The 23,352-nt window shown below is 41.7% G+C and overlaps 1 protein-coding gene across 1 annotated transcript in view; it reads left to right on the top strand.

Moving 5' to 3' along the window:
• LOC141111678 (fibronectin-like) overlaps nucleotides 1-23,352 on the top strand; it is a 159,442-nt gene that overhangs the window by 94,796 nt on the left and 41,294 nt on the right. Inside the window, 1 exon segment of the mRNA XM_073603828.1 lies at nucleotides 18,240-18,515. Coding sequence (XP_073459929.1) covers nucleotides 18,240-18,515 — 276 coding nt within the window.

Genomic DNA, 23,352 nt, shown 5'->3' with positions numbered 1-23,352 from the left:
GCTCTCCTCCACCTGATGTCATCCTCCTAGGAACTTGCTGACGCGCTGTCTGAGGGAACCCCAAGCCATCGGAAGCTACGGACTCCACCGCAAGCGGCCGAGGCCGGCCCCGCCACAGCCCAGCTGGTTCGTGATGTGACTCTGCATTGCCCAGGAGAACCTACCTATGCCTATTTCTTATCACACAAATGTGAGTGTACAATTTGTACTAATAAAGTGTTATCTTTTAACTACTTACTACCCTTAGAGCAGCGCTGCTTTTCTTTTTGCTTTATCATTACAACATGTCTGCCACATGTGAGAAGTGTCAGAATTGGAATCGCGGAACCTGGGCGATGTCATAAGCATATTTGTAATTGACGTCACCAAGGATCTCCACAGGCTTGTTTGCAAGGGGGAATCTTGTTACGTAGAGGTAGTAGCGATACTGCTGCTCCTCTCTTGAAGACCTCTTAAAGACCTCTCTTAATACATCAGCTGGAGGTTCAGGTGGGTGGGTGAACTGGCCAAACATGGTCAGTTAGCTCACCTGTTCTTTGTTCACTCATCTCTACTGGTGGCTGATTCAACACACAAGTGAGCTGAGTGGGCCAACAGTAATGCACACACGATGAGATTATTGGACGAATGATTGTCCTTTTTTTTTGCATGATATTCTTAGATCGAATCTGATGAGTTTACCAAAGTCACGAAAATTCTCGTACGACAGAAAAAAAATTCAGAAGTGATGACATGTGTTGTAATGCATTTGTATTGCATTTTCGAGAACTGTCATTAGGCGAGTGGTTCCATCATCTCAAGGGGGTCATGTTTGTTTCTTTCGACAGGGGTCAGGCAGCATAATTGACGTCATCTACAGCTGGTTCCTTTTTTTAATAAAGGAGTTGTCAAAAATTGTATTTGTGTTTATTGATGTACCCCTTACTTATTTACCTAAGGGTGATGGTATCTGATTGCTACCTTTTTAACCCCTTGCCTACAGGATACTTTCACCCCCTTCCTGCCCAGGCCAATTTTCAGCTTTCAGGGCTGTCACACATTTTTATCATTTTTTCTGAGACAGATAGAGCTTTCTTTTGGTGGTATTTAATCACCGCTGGGGTTTTGAATTTTGAAAAAAAAAAAGTTTTTTCTTAGTTTCTGTTATAAAGTTTTGTAAATAAGTAATTTTTCTTCTTTAATGATGTGTGCTGATGAGGCGGCACTGATGGGCACTGATAGGCTGCACTCATGGGCACTGATAAAGGCTGCACTGATGGACGCTGGTGAAGAGGCACTGAGGGATGCTGATGAGGAGGCACTGATATGCGGCACTAAGGGCACTGATGGGCACTGATAGATGGCAGTGATGGGCACTAATTGTCAGCACTGAAGAGCACTGTTGGGGCTGCACTGATCATCAGGACACTGGTAATCAGTGTCCTGATGATCAGTGCAGATGTCCCCTGTGTGGATTGCCGCTTACCGGCTCTCCTCTCCTCACGTGCTGTCAGCGTGAGGAGAGGACAGTCAATAAACAGAAAATCCACTTTACACTGCGATAAGCTGTGATTGGGCACAGCTGATCACATGGTAAAGAGCCGCTGTGATTGGCTTTTAACCCCGATCTGTGGTCAGGTGTGTCACAGATCCCTGCTGATGCACACCGCAGGGGGCACGCAAGAAGCGTGATCACAGGAGGACATCAATCGGCTATAACGTGGTCAGGCAGAGGTTAAAAAAACTTTGGATATCTGTATTTCTAGTTGACATCTATTTTTTTTTGGAATGAATGTACCCCATACTCATTCATGTGGGAGGATGGTATCTTTGGGCCCCTTTTACTATTGAAAGGGGCTTCCAGATTCCAATAAGCACCTGCCTGCAGACCCCCACAGCCACTGAGCCAGGGTTGTGGGGAAAAGGCCCTTGTTTTCATGAACATGGGGGCAAGGTTATCTGCCCCCTTGGCAAGGTACCCCTCCATATTGAGAATATGTGGCCTGATTTGGGTCAGGAAAGGTGGGGGCATGCTTGGCTATTAAGCTGCATGCTCAATTAGGAGGCTGGTGTGGGTTTTTTTTTGAGTGGTTGTCACGCTTTTACTTCTTGATTTATTCATGGGCTTCCCCCTAAAACCCATACCAGACCCAAAGCTGTCTGGTATAGAACTTTGGGGTGACCTCATACAGTTATTTTTTTTTGTTTTCTGGCATGGTTGTTCCCCTTAAAAATCATACTGAACCCGAAGGGCCTGGCCCCCCCAATAACATCCATATCAGACCCTCATCTAGGATAAGATAAGAGCCCAGTATAGATGAATGGAATGGCTTTAACACAAACAGAATGAAGAGGCTGGGAGCTGTCATTTTGCCGGCAATTTTAACATGCATTTTTTTTTGTACATGTCAGTTTTGCTGTAATAGGTATAGGAATGGTCAGGGGTGCACATTCCCCAGGGCGGTGCCCAGCCCCCATGCTATTTGTTTTACAATCACTTGCCTATTAGCCTAGAAAATGGCCATTATTGTTTTTCTTTTAACATTAATCTCCCATTGACTTCAAAGGGGCTCAGATTCGGCACCAGAACTTTAGTAATGTGAGCACACCCACCCCTCGAGGGAAAGCTACTGTCATCTCATACACCAGGAAGAACTGTGAAATTATTGTCATAAAAATAATTTTCAAGACAGTTACAGGAACTCCTAGCTTGTTAAACGTGATGTTCGAAATTCTTTACGTTAATTGCTCAGTTGTTAGATTTCTCTGTGAACTGCACATTTTGCGCATATCACAGCACACGTCATAGCAAAATGATAATATTAAGGGATGCCATATTACTCTTTTCTGTCCTGAACCTCCTTTCTTTTGTGGGGATTCAACACACTATCGGCCATCTAGGAACTGATACATTAAATTACCAAAAGTATTGGGACACCTGCCTTTACACGCACATGAACTTTAATGGCATCCCAGCTATTTGTTTTACAATCACTTGCCTATTAGCCTAGAAAATGGCCATTATTGTTTTTATTTTAACATAAATCTCCCATTGACTTCAAAGGGGCTCAGATTCGGCACCAGAACTTTAGTAATGTGAGCACACCCACCCCTCGAGGGAAATCTACTGTCATCTCATACACCAGAAAGAACTGTGAAATTATTGTCATAAAAATAATTTTCAAGACAGTTACAGGAACTCCTAGCTTGTTAAACGTGATGTTCGAAATTCTTTACGTTAATTGCTCAGTTGTTAGATTTCTCTGTGAACCCCAAATCTCTCCTTTACCTTTAAAAGCAAAAGAAAAGCTTGAACTTTTTCTTTAAAAAAAAAAAAAATTTGTACTATGGCCCGGGAACCGGAAGTGACTTTAGATGTCGCTCCGGTCCTCCAAGGGCATAGAGATGAGTGGCGGCCATCTTAGCCTCAATCATCTCCATATCCAGCTAACAGCCGCATCGGATCTTTCCAGGCTTTACTGATGGGTCAGGTAAGCCTGGGAACAACGGGGAAGTGATACCACGGTGAATCCGCCCGCAGGACCACTTTTATTGAAAAAAAGAGCCAACCATAGTAAGAAAAAAATAATGGTGTTGTGGTGGCTAGTTGCTGCCATAACCCCGGTATTTAACGTCAAAGTAATGATGTACTTTTACAATGGGTCAGTCAGCAAGACCAACTCTAAAATACACTATATTACCAAAAGTATTGGGACGCCTGCCTTTACACGTACATGAACTTTATTGGCATCCCAGTCTTAGTCCGTAGGGTTCAATGTTGAGTTGGCCCACCCTTTGCAGCTATAACAGCTTCAACTCTTCTGGGAAGGCCGTCCACAAGGTTTAGGACTGTGTCTATGGGAATCTTTGACCATTCTTCCAGAAGCACATTTGTGAGGTCAGGCACTGATGTGGACAAGAAGGCCTGGTTCACAGTCTCGGTTCTAACTCATCCCAAAGGTGTTCTATCAGGTTGAGGTCAGGACTTTGTGGAGGCCAGTCAAGTTACCCCACCCCAAACTCGCTCATCCATGTCTTTATGGACCTTGCTTTGTGCACTGGTGCGCAGTCATGTTGGAACAGGAAAGGGCCATCCCCAAACCGTTCCCACAAAGTCGAGAGCATGAAATTGTCCAAAATGTCTTGGTATGCTGACGCCTTAAGAGTTCCCTTCACTGGAACTAAGGGGCCAAACCCAACCCCTGAAAAACAACCCCCCACACCATAATCCCCCCTCCACCAAATGATTTGGTCAGGTGCACAAAGCAAGGTCCATAAAGACAAGGATGAGAGAGTTTAAGGTGGGGTAACTTTTTTTTTTTTAAAAGAACAAGTTCAAGCTTTTCTTTTGCTTTTAAAGGTAAAGGAGAGATTTGGGGTCATTTTGACCCCAGATCTCTCAATAAAGAAGACCTTATTTCTATTACAAGCGATGTTTGCATTCCTTGTAATAGGAGAAAAAGTGATTAAAAAATAAAGGGTCAGGGGAAAAATAAAAAGTAAAATAAATAAGAAAAAGAATAAATTAAAAGCACCCCGCCTGTCCGTGCTCAAGCACAGAAGCGAATGCATATCTAAGTCACGCAAGCATTTGTAAATGGTGTTCAAACCACACATGTGAGGTATCGCTGGAAATGTTATGCCCTGTACACACGATAGGATTTTCCAACAACAAAATCCATGGATTTTTTTCCGACGGATGTTGGCTCAAACTTGTCTTGCAAACACACGGTCACACAAATGTTGTTGGGAATTCTGAACGTCAAGAACGCGGTGACGTACAACACATACGACGAGCCGAGAAAAATTAAGTTCAATAGCCAGTGCGGCTCTTCTGCTTGATTCCGAGCATGCGTGGAATTTTGTGCGTGGGACTTGTGTACGCAACAAGTTTTGTTGACGGAAAATTTGAGAACCTGCTCTCAAACATTTGTTGGTGGAAATTCCGTCAACAAATGTTCCATGGAGCATACACACGGTCGGACTTTCCGACAACAAGCTCACATCCAACATTTGTTGTCTGAAAATCCTATCGTGTGTACAGGGCATTAGCGTGAGAGCAATAATTCCATCCCAAGATCTCCTCTATTGCTGTAAACTGGTAACCTGTAAAAAAATTTAAAGCATCGTCTATGTAGATTTTTAAGTACTGCAGTTTCTCGCCATTCCACGAGTGTGACATGTTATGTATCTATTTACTTAGTGCAACATCATCTTTCGCATTATACAAAAAAATTGGGGTAAATATTGTGTTTTGCATTTTTTTTAATCCATTAATGTGTATTTTTTTCCCCCAAAAAAATTGCGTTTGAAAGACCGCTGCGCGAATATAGGGTGACATAAAATAGGATCACCATTTTATTCTCTAGAGTCTCTGCTAAAAAATATTTATAATATTTGGGGATTTTAAGTAATTTCCTAGCAAAAAATACTGATTTAAACTTTAAAACAAAAAGTTCCAGAAAAGGCTCGGTCTTCAAGTGGTTAATAAGCCAACCATGTATGGGTCAGGTAGGTCTGGAATGGTAGTTGATGAGCACATGACTACCAGATATTGAGGACACACCTTGAGGGAAACCTATTGCCATACCCTCTACTAGACATGTGCAATTCGTTTCGTTCCAAATTTGTTTTTTAACGAATTTCGACAAGTTTTGAAATATCCAAATTAACAGAAACCCATTTAACGAATTTTTCCGAATATTCGTAAATTTAAATATTCGAAAATTCGTAAATTCGTACATTTGCACATTCGTAAATTCGTACATTCGCACATTCGTACATTCGCACATTCGTTAATTAGTAAATTCATAAATTAGTAAATTCGGAAATTTGCAAATTCGAAAATCTGAAATAATAATTAACTAATAATAACTTAACTATTACTAACTATTAAATTATAGGTATTGTAATATCCTTTCAAATTTGGCTGTTAGTGAACGTAACAAATACAAATCTATCCGAAGTTACGAATTATCCAAAATAACGAATGCCGTATCCAAATGAATGGAACGTAATGAATTAATAATAAATAACAATAATAATAATAATAAAAATGCTTTATTATTATTATTTATTAGTAATTTGTTCCGTTCCATTTGTTTAGATGTGGCATTCATTATTTCGGATAATTCGTAACTTTGGATAAATTCATATTCGTTACATTCACTAACAGCCAAATTTGAAAGGAAATTAAAATACCTATAATTTAATAGTTTTGATGAATTTTCTGAATTTTCTAATTTACGAATGTACGAATTTTCTCATTTACGAATCTACGAATTTACAAATTTACAAATGTGCGAAAATACGAATTTGCTAATTGCGATCATAACGAATGACCCGAAAAACGGAAAAAAAAACCTAAACGAATGAAACGAAAACGAACAAATTTTTTGTCAGTGCACATGTCTACCCTCTACCATGAAGAGCTGCAAACCTGTCAGTGAAGCATTTGTAAAACTGTTACGGGAATTCGCAAATAGTTAAACCTGATTCATCATCTTTAATTCTTCAGTTGTCAGGTTTTTTTTTCTTTATTTTGTGCATTTTGGTGAATTTTACAGCACACAACCGTCCCATCACAGGGGGTGCCATATATAATTTGATGCAATCTATTTAGCTATTTTTAAAGCAATTGTTATGGAATCTATGAGGAAAGATTAGAGGAACTGAATTTATTCTCTCTTGAGAAGGGGAGATTAAGGGGGATATGATCAACATGTAAAAATATATACCGTAAGGGGTCCATATAGTGAACTTGGTGTTGAGTTATTCGCTTTAAGGTCATCACAGAGGACAAGGGGGCACTCTGTTTGTCTGGAGGAAAAGACATTTCATCTCCAAATACGGAAAGGTTTCTTTACAGTAAGAGCTGTGAAAATGTGGAATAGACTCCCTCCAGAGGTGATTCTGGCCAGCTCAGAAGATTGCCTTAAGAAAGGCCTGGATTCTTTCCTAAATGTACAGAATATAACTGGGTACTGACATTTATAGGTAAAGTTGATCCAGGGATTATCCGATTGCCTCTCGGGGGATCAGGAGGGAACTTTCCCCCTGCTGGAGCAAATTGGATCATGCTTTGCTGGTTTTTTTTGCCTTCCTCAGGATCAACTGTGGGTATAGGATTGTGTATATGGGATTGTATGATTATTTTTCACTTTTATTGGTTGAACTAGATGGATTTGTGTCTTTTTTCTGCCAGACTTACTATCTAACTATGAATCTGAAGACATGTTTTTAATGCTTTTTAAATGCAAGAATCCTATATACCTGAGTTTGACTTGGTATTGACCTCTTGTAGTCTCTATATACAGCAGAGCTCAGACAAGAGTGAAGCAGCAAAAGGAGCCAATCAAATTTGCTGCAGTGATCATTTGCTAACAGAGAACATACTGATAGGAGGAGAGTGACTGTCCAGCTAGAGACTGGGGGAGTGGCAAGATCCCAGACCTGGAAGTGTCATATCACGTACTGGGTACATGATCTGGCACAGAGCGGCTGCCCTGCCACAGTAAATGTGCATTAACTGCATAAGCAGTTAAAAACATTTTAAAAGTGTAACTGGCTATTAAATCACCTCCATGTAGTGGCATATCTTGAGTTGCAAATAATGACTCATGATGCAGATAGAAGATTGGAGGGGAACCCAGCACAGGAGGAAACTAACTATGCAATGGGTTTTATTTACTAAAGACTGTGCACTTTGCAAGAGCAATTTCTCCAGAACTTAGCAAATGGGGTGAAGCTTCACCTTACAAAGAATACCCAATCACATGCAAGGAAAATAATGATGGAAGTTAGCAGAGCTTCCCCTCATATCCCCTATATACCTCTATACAACATGAGGTAGGCCTGAGAGCTGTACTACAATTCCCTAATGAGGACCCTATGCTGAACACCAGTCAAGCCCAATTCATCTTGGAAGCCACAAAGTTCTGCTTGACTACCTTGAATCCAATGGCGACTTTTACCTACAGACCCATGGTACAGCCATGGGAACCAACTTTGCCCCAAGCTATGCCAATCTAACCATGGGTCTGTGGGAGAATCACTACATCTGGCTACCTCACACTATTGCTGATATATCGATGATATCATAATCATTTGGGATGGTCCTAAATCTCTAATCCCACAATTTTCACACTAAATTTAGAAATACGGAACACATATTCCAAAAGCATTCGTCCATTCTTCAAGAGGGCCCACACCTTAAATCCCCAATCTTAGCCCCACCCCTCATCTCTTACAGACGAGCCAGGAACCTAAAAAACAAAATTGCGCCTAGCAGATTAAAACCAACTTCTTCCTCCACCAGTGCCCCCTGAAGTTTTTCAACTTTCAAGGCATGTATCAATGTCGTAAGTCTCAGTGCCTGACTTGCTCACATGTCACCCATAGACAAAAAGAATTCCACTCTAAGGGCCAAAAATATCCCATATCCGACTTTTACACTTGCTCATCAGAGTTTGTGGCGTATTGCCTATCCTGTCCGTGTGGCCTACAATATGTAGGCCGCACAATCCGTACACTCCGTAAAAGGTTTTAGGAACACAGGCGCCTAGTGGACGCCGGGACTGACAAACATAGTATCCCCAAACATTTCCTCATTCACCACGAACACTCCTCGCTTGACCTGAAAGTTTGGGTAATCGAAGCAATACCCAATAAATTCCCAGCAGCCGAATGTTTCAGGTGCCTTTGCGCAAGAGAATCCTGCTGGATATACCGATTAGATACCCTTGTGCCGGGTGGGCTGAATGAGGAACTAGAAATTATATATATATATATATATATATATATATATATATATATATATATATACACACATACACACCCTTGTATAAACATGCACTATCATATATTATATACAGTATTTCACAGAAGTGAGTACACCCCTCACATTTTTGTAAATATTTTATTCTATCTTTTCATGTGACAACACTGAAGAAATGACACTTTGCTACAATGTAAAGTAGTGAGTGTACAGCTTGTATAACAGTGTAAATTTTCTGTCCACTCAAAATAACTCAACACACAGCCATTAATGTCTAAACCACTGGCAAGCAAAGTGATTACACCCCTAGGTAAAAATGTCCAAATTGGGCCCAATTAGCCATTTTCCCTCCCCAGTGTCATACGACTCGTTAGTGTTACAAGGTCTCAGGTGTGAATGGGGAGCAGGTGTGTTAAATTTGATGTTATTGCTCTCACTCTCTAATACTGGTCACTGGAAGTTCAACATAGCACCTCATGGCAAAGAACTCTCTGAGGATCTGAAAAAAATAATTGTTGCTCTACATAAAGATGGCCTAAGCTATAAGAAGTTTGCCAAGACCCTGAAACTGAGCTGCAGCACGGTGGCCAAGACCATACAGCGGTTTAACAGGACAGGTTCCACTCAGAACAGGCCTCGCCATGGTCCACCAAAGAAGTTGAGTGCACATGCTCAGCGTCATATCTGGAGGTTGTCTTTGGGAAATAGACGTATGAGTGCTGCCAGCATTGCTGCAGAGGTTGAAGGGGTGAGGGGTCAGCCTGTCAGTGATCAGACCATACGCCGCACCCTCCATCAAATTGGTCTGCATGGCTGTCGTCCTGGAAGGAAGCCCCTTCTAAAGATGATGCACAAGAAAGCCTGCAAACGGTTTGCTGAAGACAAGCAGACTAAGGACATGGATTACTGGAACCATGTCCTGTGGTCTGATGAGATCAATCTGGTTCAGATTGTGTCAAGCATGTGTGGCGGCAACCAGGTGAGGAGTACAAACACAAATGTGTCTTGCCTACAGTCAAGCATGGTGGTGGGAGTGTCATGGTCTGGGGCTGCATGAGTGCTGCCGACACTGGGGAGCTACAGTTCATTGAGGGAACCATCAATGCCAACATGTACTGTGACATACTGAAGCAGAGCATGATCCCCTACCTTCGGAGACTGGGCCGAAGGGCAGTATTCCAACATGATAATGACCCCAAACACACCTCCAAGACGACCACTGCTTTGCTAAAGAAGCTGAGGGTAAAGGTGATGGATTGGCCAAGCATGTCTCCAGACCTAAACCCTATTGAGCATCTGTGGGGCATCCTCAGAGGAGCGCAAGGTCTCTAACATCCACCAGCTCCGTGATGTCGTCATGGAGGAGGGGAAGAGGACTCCAGTGGCAACCTGTGAAGCTCTGGTGAACTCCATGGCCAAGAGGGTTAAGGCAGTGATGGAAAATAATGGTGGCCACACAAAATATTGACACTTTGGGCCCAATTTGGACATTTTCACTTAGGGGTGTACTCACTTTTGTTGCCGGCGGTTTAGACATTAATGGCTGTGTGTTGAGTTATTTTGAGGGGACAGAAAATTTCCACTGTTATACAAGCTGTACACTCACTACTTTACATTGTAGCAAAGTGTAATTTCTTCAGTGTTGTCACATGAAAAGATAGAATAAAATATTTACAATAATGTGAGGGGTGTACTCACTTTTGTGAGATACTGTACATTTCTATACAGTATATACATTTCTATATAGTATATACATTTCTATGATTAAAGAATTTTGCTAATTGTGTTTATTTTTTTCTTTCCATTCAGGTTGAAGCAAATTGTAATGGTAAGAATTATTATTCGTTGTAGTTATTATGCTGTGCTCCGCCCACCAATGGTGTATTAATGAGGGAGGTGTGGTCCAGATTGGTAATACATGTCCTATTCTGTGATGCATAAGGCAGTGCATGATGGGATATGATCTACAGGAAGTGATGTAAGCAGGAAGCATTTTTTTGAAAAGTTCAAACAAAGCGGTGAACATTCAAAGCTGCCGTGGACGGGGTAAGTGAGAGATAAGCACATTGGGAGGGCTGGGGGCAGAAAAGACATTAGGAAATGCTTCTATTCAATTTGAAAAGTGAAATTCTGCCTGAAAAGGTGGACTTAGTCTTCAACTCTGGCTCTTCTCACCCTTCCAGCACCCCCAATTCTGCACCTCCCCCTGAACCCTCACCTTATAATTGAAGTATCAACGTATGCACACCTTAACCTCTTCAGCCTCGGAAGATTTTACCCCCTTCCTGACCAGAGCTCTTTTTATGATTTGGCACTGCGTTGGTTTAACTGACAATTGCGACGTTGTACCCAAACAAAATTTGCGTCCTTTTTTTCCCACAAATAGAGCTTTCTTTTGGTGGTAATTTATCACCTCTGCGGTTTTTATTTTTTGTGCTATAAAAAAAAAATAGGGGATAGATTTATGCCATTTTTATTATTATTTATTTTTCTACTAGTAATGGCGGCGATCTGCAAATTTTTTTATCGGGACTGTGATATTGCGGCGGACAAATCAGATACTTTTGACACATTTTTGGGACCATTGACAATTATACAGCGATCAGTGCTATAAAAATGCACTGATTACTGTGTAAATGTCACTGGCAGGGAATGGGGTTAGCACTAGGGGGCGATCAAGGGGTTAAATGTGTTCCCTCAGTGTGTTCTAACTGTAGGGGGATGGGAATTGCTAGGGGAGGAGAGAAATTGGTGTTCATACTTTGTATGAACACACGATCAGTCTCTTCTCCCCTCAGAGAACAGGGATCTGTGTGTTTACACACACAGATCCTGGTTCTCGCTGCGTCACAAGTGATCGCGTGGGCCCGGGCACTCGCATCGGCTCCGGGGGCGAGCAGCGGGCACCCCTAGTGGCTACAGGGCGAAGCGAAGTAACATAACATTGTTTCGCCCAGCCGTGCCATTCTGCCACAGTAAAACTGCAGCAGCTGGTCAGCAAGTGGTTAAAGGAGTTGTAAAGGCAGAAGGTTTTTTTATCCTTTGCATTCTATGCATTAAGATAAAAAGCCTTCTGTGTGTAGCAGCCTTCCCCCCAATACTTACCTGAGCCCCATCTCTGCCCACCGATGTCCAGGAGTCCCTCGGCCGTCCGAGTCTCTCCCCACCTGATTGGCTGAGACACAGCAACTGCGTCATTGGCGGCTCCCGCTGCTGTCAATCAAAGTCAGCTAGCCAATCGGGGAATATAGGGAGCGGGGCCTAACAGGGGCTATGTGTCTGAATGGACACAGAGAGCTGTGGCTCGACTCTGGTGCCCCCCATAGCAAGCTGCTTGCTGTGGGGGCACGCAACAGGAAGGAGGGGCCAGGAGCAGCGAAGAGGGACCTGAGAAGAGGAGGATCGGGGCTGCTCTGTGCAAAACCAACTGCACAGAACAGGTAAGTGTAACATGTTTGTTATTTTTTAGTTATTTTTTAAACTAGACTTTACAATCACTTTTAAGTTGTTTGTCTTCTGTGTGTCATGTCACATCACAGTCCTTCCACTCTCTCCAGCATTTGTGATGGGTGGACCTTACTGCTGTACAGAATGATGCCCACATTATTATTATACAGAAATTATATAGCGCCAACAGTTTGCGGAGCGTTTTACAAAATGAAGGCAGACATTACAGTCACACTACAATTTGGTACCAGAAGAATCAGAGGGCCCTGCTCATTAGAGCTTATAATCTAAGAGGGAGGGTAAAAAAGGTAACAACTGCAGCCTGCAGGAGATGAGCTGATGGAGAAAATAAATGTACAGTGTATTCTTTAGAAGCAGGAGAGACTTCTTTAACAAGAAGGGATTTCAGGGACCGTCTAAAGATGGACAGATTCAGAGATAGTCAGACAGATTGGGGGTAGGGAGTTCCATAGGATGGGAGAAGCTTGGGAGAAGTCCTGCTGGCGAGCATGGGAGGAGGTGACAAGGGAACTAGAGGAGGACCGAAGAGAATGGTTTCGTTGACAAAGTGTTGTTTAATCCCAATTCTGTGCAGCAGTACTGTAAGTCCAGGATAATGTGATGATGCTCCCCTAGGGGGTGCATCCATTAGACATGTGCAATTCGTTTAGTTCCGAATTCATTTTTAAACGATTTTTGACAAATTCGCTGATTCCGAAATTTCCGAATTTCTGAATTTTTCAATTTCCGAAATTTTCTCATTTTCGAAATTTCCAACTTCCGAATTCCCAATTTCCGAAATTTCCAATTTCTGAAATTTAGAGTTTTCAAATTTCCGGAATTTTGAATGTCTGAATTTTCGAATTTCTGAAAATTCGGAATTCGGAATTTCGGAAATTCGGAATTCGGAAATTAGAGATTTTCGGAAATTAGAAAATTGGAAATTTCAGAAATTGGAAATTTCAGAAATTAGAAATTCGGAAGTTGGAAATTTCGGAAATTAGAACATTTCGGAAATTGGAAAATTAGAAAATTCAAATTCAGAAATTCTAAATTTCGGAAATTCGGAATTTGGAAAATTCTAAATTTCGGAAATTCGGAATTTGAAAAATTCGGAATTTCGGAAATTCGGAAATTCAAAATTTTGGAATTTCGGAAATTACAAAAATTCTAAATTAGGAAATTAAAAAATCTAAAATTTGGAAATTTGAAAATCCGAAAATAAGAATGAAAATCTGAAAATTCAAAAGAATAAAATCCAAACATTCGAAAACCCGAAAATCTGAAATAATAACTAATAATAACTATTAAATTATAGGTATTGGAATTTCTTTTCAAATTTGGCTGTTAGTGAACATAACGAGTACGAATTTATCCGAAGTTATGAATTATCTGAAATAATAAATGCCGTATCTAAATGAATGGAGCGTAACGATCTAATAATAATAAATAACAATAATAATAATAAAACCTTTTTATTATAATTTTTATTATTATTTTGTTCCATTCCATTTGTTTAGATGCGGCATTCGTTATTTCGCATAATTCGTAACTTCAGTTAAATTTGTATTCGTTGCGTTCACAAACAGCCAAATTTGAAAGTAAATTCCAATACCTATATTTTAATAGTTAGTTATTATTAGTCAGTTATTATTTCAAATTTTTGTTTTTCTTTCTTTTTTCAGATTTTCAAATTTTCGGATTTTCGAATTTTTGAATTTCCGAATTTCCGAATTCCAAAAATTCGGAATTTCTGAATTTGACAGTGTTAATTTTGTCGACTAAAACAACTAAAACATTTCAGTCGACTAAATGAATGTTATTTTAGTTGACTAAAATAGGACTAAAACTAAAACAACTCAGATGACTAAAATACGACTAAAACTAAAATGGCATTTTAGTCAAAAGACTAAGACTAAAACTAAATAGAAATTTGACTTCAAAATGAACACTGGTCTGTAGTGCATGTTCATACCTCAATACCATAATAAATAACATATTAGATTTTTCACTCCAGCAGTATATAATGAGTTTGGAAATTGTAGAGAAATGTTAACTAATGCATTACAATTTAATTACATCCATTAGATTTAAGTTGACTAAAATGTCCTGGAGATTTAGTCGACTAAATACGACTAAATCTAAAACAACTGCAGAAGACTTAAATGAGACTAAAACTAAAATGCCATTTTTGTCCTAAGACTAAGACTAAAACTAAGTCGAAATTTGCTGCCAAAATTAACACTGGAATTCGAAAATTCGGAAATTCTGAATTAAAACATTTCAAAATTTGAAAATTCGGAAATCCGAAAATTCGGAATTCGGAAATTTGTAAAAAAGCAAAAAAACGATTGAAACGATAACAAACACATTTTTTGTAAGTGCACATGTCTAGCATCCATGACAGCCTGGGCTCACAGGAAGTGGGTTGAATAATGGAGTACCTGAAAGGGTAAAAGGAAAGGGGGGGGGGGTAAGGTAAGTTTTTCAGTCAAAGCAGCATTTAAAAAAAAATGTTAAAACTTGCTGGGCAATGGATTTCTATGTTTTTAAAAATACCTTTGGATTGGACAACAATAATACCCTCTACACAAATCTTAAATACAGATTATAGCCAGGAATGACATGTCTGGTTAGTATAAAAACAACCAATCTGCAAATTGTAAACTATGCTGGAGTATTAATAGACAATTTTCTTTTTACTTATTTTACTTTAGATCAGTGTCCATCGATCTCTGTCGATTTCTCCACCAATCAGATAACAGTCTCAGGACAGGTGGGTGGTCTTGTCCTGCAGAATATAATGTACACCAATGGGACATTTGTGGTGGCTTCTGATGGCAGCTACAATAACACCTCACAGATGACCTTCCTGTCCGGTACATCGTACATCATGCACTATGGAAACGACACCGATTATTGCTGCAACAACTTTACAACTAGTAAGTTCTGGAGATCGGAGAGTGCATAGAACACCAAAGTGACCCCTTCTATAGAATAGAAAACTGATCATTTCTCAACTGCTCCCTACTTCTTTCTATTGAAGGGAATATATAGACTCTTCATGTCTAACATTTTTTAGATAAATATAAAAAAGAGGTCAGTATGATGTAAACATTTTAAAATATATACAGTATCTCACAAAAGTGAGTACACCCCTCACATTTTTGTAAATATTTTATTCTATCTTTTCATGTGACAACACTGAAGAAATGACACTTTGCTACAATGTAAAGTAGTGGGTGTACAGCTTGTATAACAGTGTAAATTTGCTGTCCCCTCAAAAGAACTCAACACACAGCCATTAATGTCTAAACCACTGGCAACAAAAGTACACCCCTAAGTGAAAATGTCCATATTGGGCCCAAAGTGTCAATATTTTGTGTGGCCACCATTATTTTCCAGCACTGCCTTAACCCTCTTGGGCATGGAGTTCACCAGAGCTTCACAGGTTGTCACTGGAGTCCTCTTCCACTCCTCCATGACGACATCACGGAGCTGGTGGATGTTAGAGACCTTGCTCTCCTCCACCTTCTGTTTGAGGATGCCCCACAGATGATCAATAGGGTTTAGGTCTGGAGACATGATTGGCCAGTTTATCACCTTTACCCTCAGCTTCTTTAGCAAGGCAGTGGTCATCTTGGAGGTGTGTTTGGGGTCATTATCATGTTGGAATACTGCCCTGTGGCCCAGTCTCCGAAGGGAGGGGATCATGCTCTGCTTCAGTATGTCACAATGCATGTTGGCATTCATGGTTCCCTCAATGAACTGTAGCTGCCCAGTGCGGGCAGCACTCATGCAGCCCCAGACCATGACACTCCCACCACCATGCTTGACTGTAGACAAGACACACTTGTCTTTGTACTCCTCAACTGGTTGCCGCCACACACACTTGACACCATCTGAACCAAATAAGTTTATCTTGGTTTCATCAGACCACAGGACATGGTTCCAGTAATCCATGCCCTTAGTCTGCTTGTCTTCAGCAAACTGTTTGCGGGCTTTCTTGTGCATCATCTTTAGAAGAGGAGTCCTTCTGGGATGACGCCTCCCTGATGGTATGACATGATGGATAAGTATCTGTCTGTATTTCTCAGCATTGAGGACACCATTGATCCTGACCAAATCCCCAACTCCATTTGCAGAAATGCAGCCCCAAACTTGCTGGAACAGGAAAAGGGTCTTCCCCAAACTGTTACCGCAAGGTTGGAAGAGCACAATTGTGTAAAATGTCTATGAAGTTATGACAATAATTGTACCCTTCACTATAAACCTATGACCATTTCTCATCTCCACATGGATCTAACAGTCACAGAGATAATGATTACTGGACAAAACCATACAAAGTAATAGGAACTCAGCACATTTCCACACCACACATTTCAAAGAACTTCATATTGGTCAGAGCAGGGCTGGCCCAAGACATTGTGCTATCTGGGTCCAAGAATGAAATGCTGCCCAACCCCCCCCCCCCCAAAAAAAAAAAATCACGCCCACCAAAAGGCCCCCACATCCATTATTTTATATCATGATAATTAAAACTAAAATTTAATTTATCAGGAAGTCACATTTACATGCAACAGCACCTTGTCTATATGCTAAATTATATGACATACCACCATGTTCAATTCCAAACCACAAACTCCATATCACAGACTCCCCTCATCACAGACCCTCCCTTTACAGACCCCTCTCCGTCGATATTACAGACTGCCCCTTCCATAAGACCTGCCATACTTCCCATCTTGTGTAAGTAGCGGAGGGGGAGTGTTGTGATCTTATGGAGGAGACAGACCTGCTGGGCCAGGTGAAGGAAAGCTGTATATCTGATCTGGTGCCCGTGATGCACACCAAACTGCTGAAAAAAAATCTTCTTGGGCGTCCATTTTGCCGCCCCTCTCAAAGTGCCGTCTGGGTCCATGGTAGGGCCGGCCCTGGGTCAGAGTCACATGCAAAGTACTCCAAAACTGCCTGGAAGGATCACAGTGTAAACAAACCCTTTTTAGAGCTTGATAGAGAATAGGTGCAGGTACTCACCTACAGGCCCCCAAATCTGACTGCCCCACGGTACACCGTTTTGCCACCAATTACCATGGAGTGTTAGGGAGAAATTCTCAGTGAGTACTACAGGATAAATAGTGAGGCTGGTGCGGCTCAGCTTGCCTGACCCTCTGAAGAGGCTCACTGTCACTGGTAAACACAGAAGCCGGCAGAGATAGTAGTGCAGGAAACTTCCTCTACCAGCTTTTGTGTTTACCAGTGAAAAGCCAGAGAGGACAGGGCAGTGTCACCACTTTGTGGCTGAAAGGAAGCCCTGGTGTTGGATAAAAACAATAATTATCAAAAGAACATAGGACTCAGTTTAACAAAACTCTCTTCATATGCACTGCGTTACTTTATATACCCTGCAATGCATGGGTTTTTTATTTATGTTACTTCATAACAAAAATTTTCAATTTTTTTTCCTTCTAGAGCCATTGTCTGCAACGCTGCTACAGTTCTTTAATGTGACTTCAACTATTGTGTCCTTAAATTGGAGCAGACCAAATGAATATCAGAGTTCTTATGCTGCGTACACACAGCCAGGCTTCCCGACTGAAAAAGTCAGATGGGAGCCTTCGGTCGGACATTCCAACCGTGTGTACGCCCCATCGGACTTTTTCTGTCGGCATTTCCGACGGACTCAGATATAGAACATGTTCTAGATCTTTTCATCGGAAATGCCGACGGAGTTTAGCCCGTTGGCAAGTCCAGCCGTGTGTACGTGGCATTACTCATACAGAGTTCAGACAATAGTCACATCATCGTCTATACTGATAAATAATATAACAGTGGCCGGTCAATTGGCTACAATAGTGAATCTGACACCTGGAGGAACATATACATTCCTGATATATACAAGAGCTGCTGATAAAAAAAACTGACCCATTTCTGGCCTGCCTTACACTGATACTATTAGATTGTATCTCCTTTAATGTCATTTAAGTGTTTTTCTCTCTTTTATGTTAAGCTCACATGTGTGTATTCCACTTTCTAGAACCATATCCTGTGATCCAGCCACAATACTTTAATGTGACTTCAAGCTCTGTGTCCTTATATTGGAGCGCACCGAACGAATCTCAGACTTTTTACACATACAGAGTGCAGACAAATGTCACATCACCATCTTCAATAGTAAATAATATAATGGTGACCAATCAATCAGCTACAATAGGAAATCTGATCCCGGGACAAACATATACATTCCTGATATATACAAGAGCTGCTGATAATGTCACTGAATCTGATCCGGTGTCACTAACTACCTGCACAGGTGAGTACAGCCGCAGTCCTGATCTTATCTCTGTGGTGGAGCTCACCATCAACTTACTTCTGTATTTACTGAAACCTGTCAGTTTGAGAGAAGAGCGTGTAGTTAGGTGCAGGATTTCCTCCATCAAGTAGGTGGTGCTGTGCTACTATACAAATAGGGTGAAGCCTTTAAAGGGGATTGCTCCCTCAGGGACTCTGTAGGTGTGTCCAGTGGTGTATTTAGGTTTTGTTCTGACCTTCCTGTGTAGCCTCCCTGGCGGTATTCCCGAGTGTGGCTCGGGGTTAAAATTCAGTCCCATTAGCGGTAACCCCGAGCCACACTCGGGATCGCATTGCAGGATCCTGGGGCGGCGTTACTTACCTTGTCCCCGGGATCCTGCGATGTCCCCCGCAGTGTCCGAGGGCTCCGTCCTCCTCCGAAGCCTCTCCGTGCCAGGCTCCGTTCCCTGCGAGCGGCGCGACGCACGGGGGCGGAGCCTGGCGGCAAATTAAAAAAAAAGTAAAAATCATAACACATACAGTACTGTAATCTTACAGATTACAGTACTGTATGAAATGATTTCACATCCCTTTTGTCCCCAGTGCTTTGTCCTATGCCCTGCATGCAGTTTTATATTATATATACTGTTCTTTCTGCCTGGAAACTGGAGATTGTCCATAGCAACCAAAAAGTGTCCCTTTACGTCAAAAGTGGCTTTAGACCAGCTAGAAAACAGCGATAGTAAATTAGAACACTTGCAGAATTGAGCGATAGTGAATTGTGGGGAAATTTATTTTATTACTATTTTTTTTTTTTTTAATTATTTTTTTTTATTTATTATATTATAATTTATGTTTTTGTGTTTCAAACTTTATCATACCCGGGATATCTACTAGACTCTGGTTTGGACAGATTTAAGTGTGTTATTGTTAAGATTTACAGACCTACAATATAAAACGCTAAATTTCCATGGAAAATAATTGTACCGCTTTCAGCACCTAAAATCCGAAATAATCATACCGCCAGGGAGGTTAAGACCCATCAGTGCTGCCTTATCAGTGGCTGTCAAGGGAAGGCCTATCAGTCCCCATCAGTGCAGCATATCTGTGCTGCCTCATCAGTGCAGCCTCATCAGTGTGGCCTCATCAGGGGCCACCAGTGCAGCCTATCAGTGCCCATCAATGCAGCTTAACCTCCCTGGCGGTAATCCCGAGTGTGGCTCGGGGTGAATTATCAGTACCAAAAGCGGTAACCCCGAGCCACACTGCCTTGTCCCCAGGATCCTGTGATGTCTCCCTGCTGTGTGTGCGGGCTGTGTACTCCGCCGGATCTATCACAGTGCCGAGCTCCATTCCCTGCGAGTGTTGCACGGCGCCAAATTAAGTTAAGTTAAAAACACAATACACATACAGTACACTATGATCTTACAGATTACATTACTGTATCACATTATTTCACAACCCTTTTGTCCCCAGTGCTTTGTCCAGTGCCCTGCATGCAGTTTTATATTATATATACTGTTCTTTCTGCCTGGAAACTGGCAACCACAAAGTGTCCCTTTACATCAAAAGTGGTTTTAGACCACCTAGAAAACAGCCATAATAAATTAGAATCACTTGCAGAATTGAGCGATAGTGATTTGTGGGAAGATCCGTCATCAAACACTGAAAGTAATGACAGCGACAATTCTGCGACTGAGCACATTTCAGTGTTTTTGATTTGATTACATTATTGAATAATTTTCATTATTATTATATTATTTGTTATAATTATTTATTGTTATTTACTATATTATAATGTATGATTTCATATTTCAAACTTTAACATACCCGGGATGTCTACTAGACTCTTGTTTGGACAGAGTTATTCCTAAGAATTACAGGCCTACAATATAAAACGCCAAATTTCCATGCAAAACATTGTTCTGCTTTGAGCATCACAAATCTGACATAATCATACCGCCAGGGAGGTTAAGAGTGCTGCCTCATCAGTTTCATACTATCACAGCTTATTAGTGTATATGAATTACCCTATTTTTCGCTCCATAAGACGCACCTAGGTTTTAAAGGAGGAAAACAAGAAAAAAATTATTCTGAACCAAATGGTGTACCAAAATATTTACCAGTGCCCATGAAATGCAACCTTACCTGTGCCAAAAAAATGCAGACTTACCAGTGCCAATAAAATGCAGCCTGACCATTGCCATTATTGCAACCTGACCTGTGCCGTTATTGCAACCTGACCTGTGCCATTATTACAGCCCGACCTGTGCCATTATTGCAGCCTGACCTGTGCCATTATTACAGCCCGACCTGTGCCATTATTGCAGCCTTACCAATGCCATCGCTCGGGCTGCTCTGTGTTCTATCTCGACAAGCCGCCACCAACGTGGCGTTGGCGGCGGGAGCGTTGATGGCAGCGGCGGGGGCAGTGCTGACGTCTGCGGGGGGGGGGGGGGGGGCGTTGCCTGATGTACATTTGGACCATAAGGTGCAGAGACATTTTCCCCCTTATTTTTGGGGGAAAAAAAGTGTGTCTTATGGTCCGAAAAATACGGTATGTATTCATTATATAGCATGGAGCACTTGCAGTACATGAATTTTCACTGAATGTGGACTGTTTAAAGCAGGGTTCCACCCAAACGTAGAAGCTCTGCTTATTGGCTTCCTCTCCCCACTCCTGTGCCACATTTGGCATCTTTCGGGGGGGGGGGGGGGCACGGGTACCTGTTTTTGAGTGTTCCCCACTTTCGAGAGACTGCGCCACCCCTCGGAAGTTCGCCCCCCCTCCTCCTTCCTGCGCCGCTGGGCCATTCATAAAGCGCAGTGCACTTCGCACATGCGCAGTAGGGAACTGGTGGTTTCCCTTACCATGAATGGCACTGGCAACACCCGAGAGTCCTTCCAAAAATTGGCTGAGGTGTTGACATTGCGGGTTCCCTGGACAGGTAAGTGTCCTAATATTAAAAGTCAGCAGCTACAGTATTTTTAGCTGCTGACTTTTAATTTTTTTCCCATGGGGGGGTTCAAAGACCTCTTTAATGAGTTTGCATTGATTTCAGCATGCATGGAGCACTTTATTGCATTATTATGATCGATATATTAATGAACTTTCACTGAGTGTGGACTGTTTAATGAGTGCTCCTTGCATGCTGAAATCAAGGCAAACTCATTAAACAGTCCACATTCTGTGAAAGTTCATGTACTGCTGGGATATTCCAGTATCCGGACCAGTGATGTAGGCCCCCCTCAGCAGTGTCAGAGTACTGTCTCTGTACACCACAACTACCACCTCCCCAGCAGAAGGTATTCTCCGTTAATACAGGCCTAAGGCTAGTGATACTGTACAATTACCAACAACTGCTATATTGCGAAACTGTACATATACCCATTGCTCTATTGCCTGAATATTAGTGCCTATAGAAAATGTCTTTAATTCATCATTGCTAACCTAAATACTATATACAAAATAAATTACCACATTCAAATGTGTGTGATTCCCAGACTGGGTACCCCAGCCCTAGGCCTCGCCTACAAATGTGACCTTAAAAAATAGCTTAAATGATTTAGTAAGACAGTGAACAGGGGTTCACTTTAAGTACCAATTTCTTATTTAATTAACCATATAAGGACCGGAAGGATTTTCCCCCTTAATGACCAGGTCACTTATTGTGATACGGCACTGCGTTGCTTAAACTGACAATTGTGCAGTCGTGCGACGCTGTACCCAAACAAAATTGATATCCTTTGATTCCCACAAATAGAGCTTTGTTTTGGTGGTATTTGATCACCTCCGAGGTTTTTATTTTTTGCGCTATTAACAAAAAAAGAGCGACAATTTTGAAAGAAAAAAACAAAACATTATTTTTTACTAATACATATCCAAAAAAAACTTTCTTCATCAGTTTAGTCCAATATGTATTCTTCTACATATTTTCTGTAAGAAAAATCGCAATAAGCGTATATTGATTGGTTTACGCAAAACTTATAGCGTCTACAAAATGGGGGATAGAGTTGTGGCATTTTTATTATCATTTTTTTTTTTTACTAGTAATGATGGCGATCTGCGTTTTTTAGGGGGACTGCGACATTGCGGCAGACAAATCGGACACTTTTGGCACATTTTTGGGACCGCTGACATTTATACAGCGATCAGTGCTACAAAAATGCACCGATTACTGTGTAAATGTCCCTGGCAGGGAAGGGGGTTAAAACTAGTGGTGATCAAGGGGTTAAGTGTTCCCTAGGGAGATATTTCTAACTGTGGGGGGGAGGGGACTGAGTGGAGGAGGAGAGAGATTGCTGTTCCTGATCACTAGGAACAGCAGATCTCTCTACTGTGGGGGGGAGGGGACTGACTGGAGGAGGAGTGAGATCGCTGTTCCTGATCACTAGGAACAGCAGATCTCTCTCTACTCCCCTGTCAGCACAGGGATCGGTTTGTTTACATTGACAAATCCCTGTTCTGGCTCTCTGTGGAGCAATCGCAGGTGGCCGATCGCAGCCGCCGGCCACGCGCAGCGGCTGCGGCGTCATGCCGTGCGCGCCCCTTATTGCTCTTAAAGCGCCGGACGTACACCTACGGCGATTCGCCCAGGAGAGCCAACCTGCCACTCTATAATGACGGCGGCTGGTCCTTAAGTGGCACTAAACCCTTCGATTTAACTGTTTCAAAAAACATTTCCGGGGAATGTAACGTTCACATTGGTTGTGCTCTCAATCAGACTGTCAAACTATCAAATGGCTGGTGTCATCCCTGATCACATGTGCAGCAGTTGAAGATCATAAAGAGGCCAAGATGACAGCTTCCTTGGCTAAAAACGATAGAAGGGTTTAGTTCCGCTTTAAAGTGGAACTTC

This window comes from Aquarana catesbeiana, linkage group LG11, assembly GCF_042186555.1.
Source record: "Aquarana catesbeiana isolate 2022-GZ linkage group LG11, ASM4218655v1, whole genome shotgun sequence".
NCBI classification, from domain to species: Eukaryota; Metazoa; Chordata; class Amphibia; order Anura; family Ranidae; genus Aquarana; species Aquarana catesbeiana.
The sequence above is the reverse complement of the archived record's forward strand: the minus strand, read 5'-3'. Positions and strand labels throughout refer to the sequence as shown.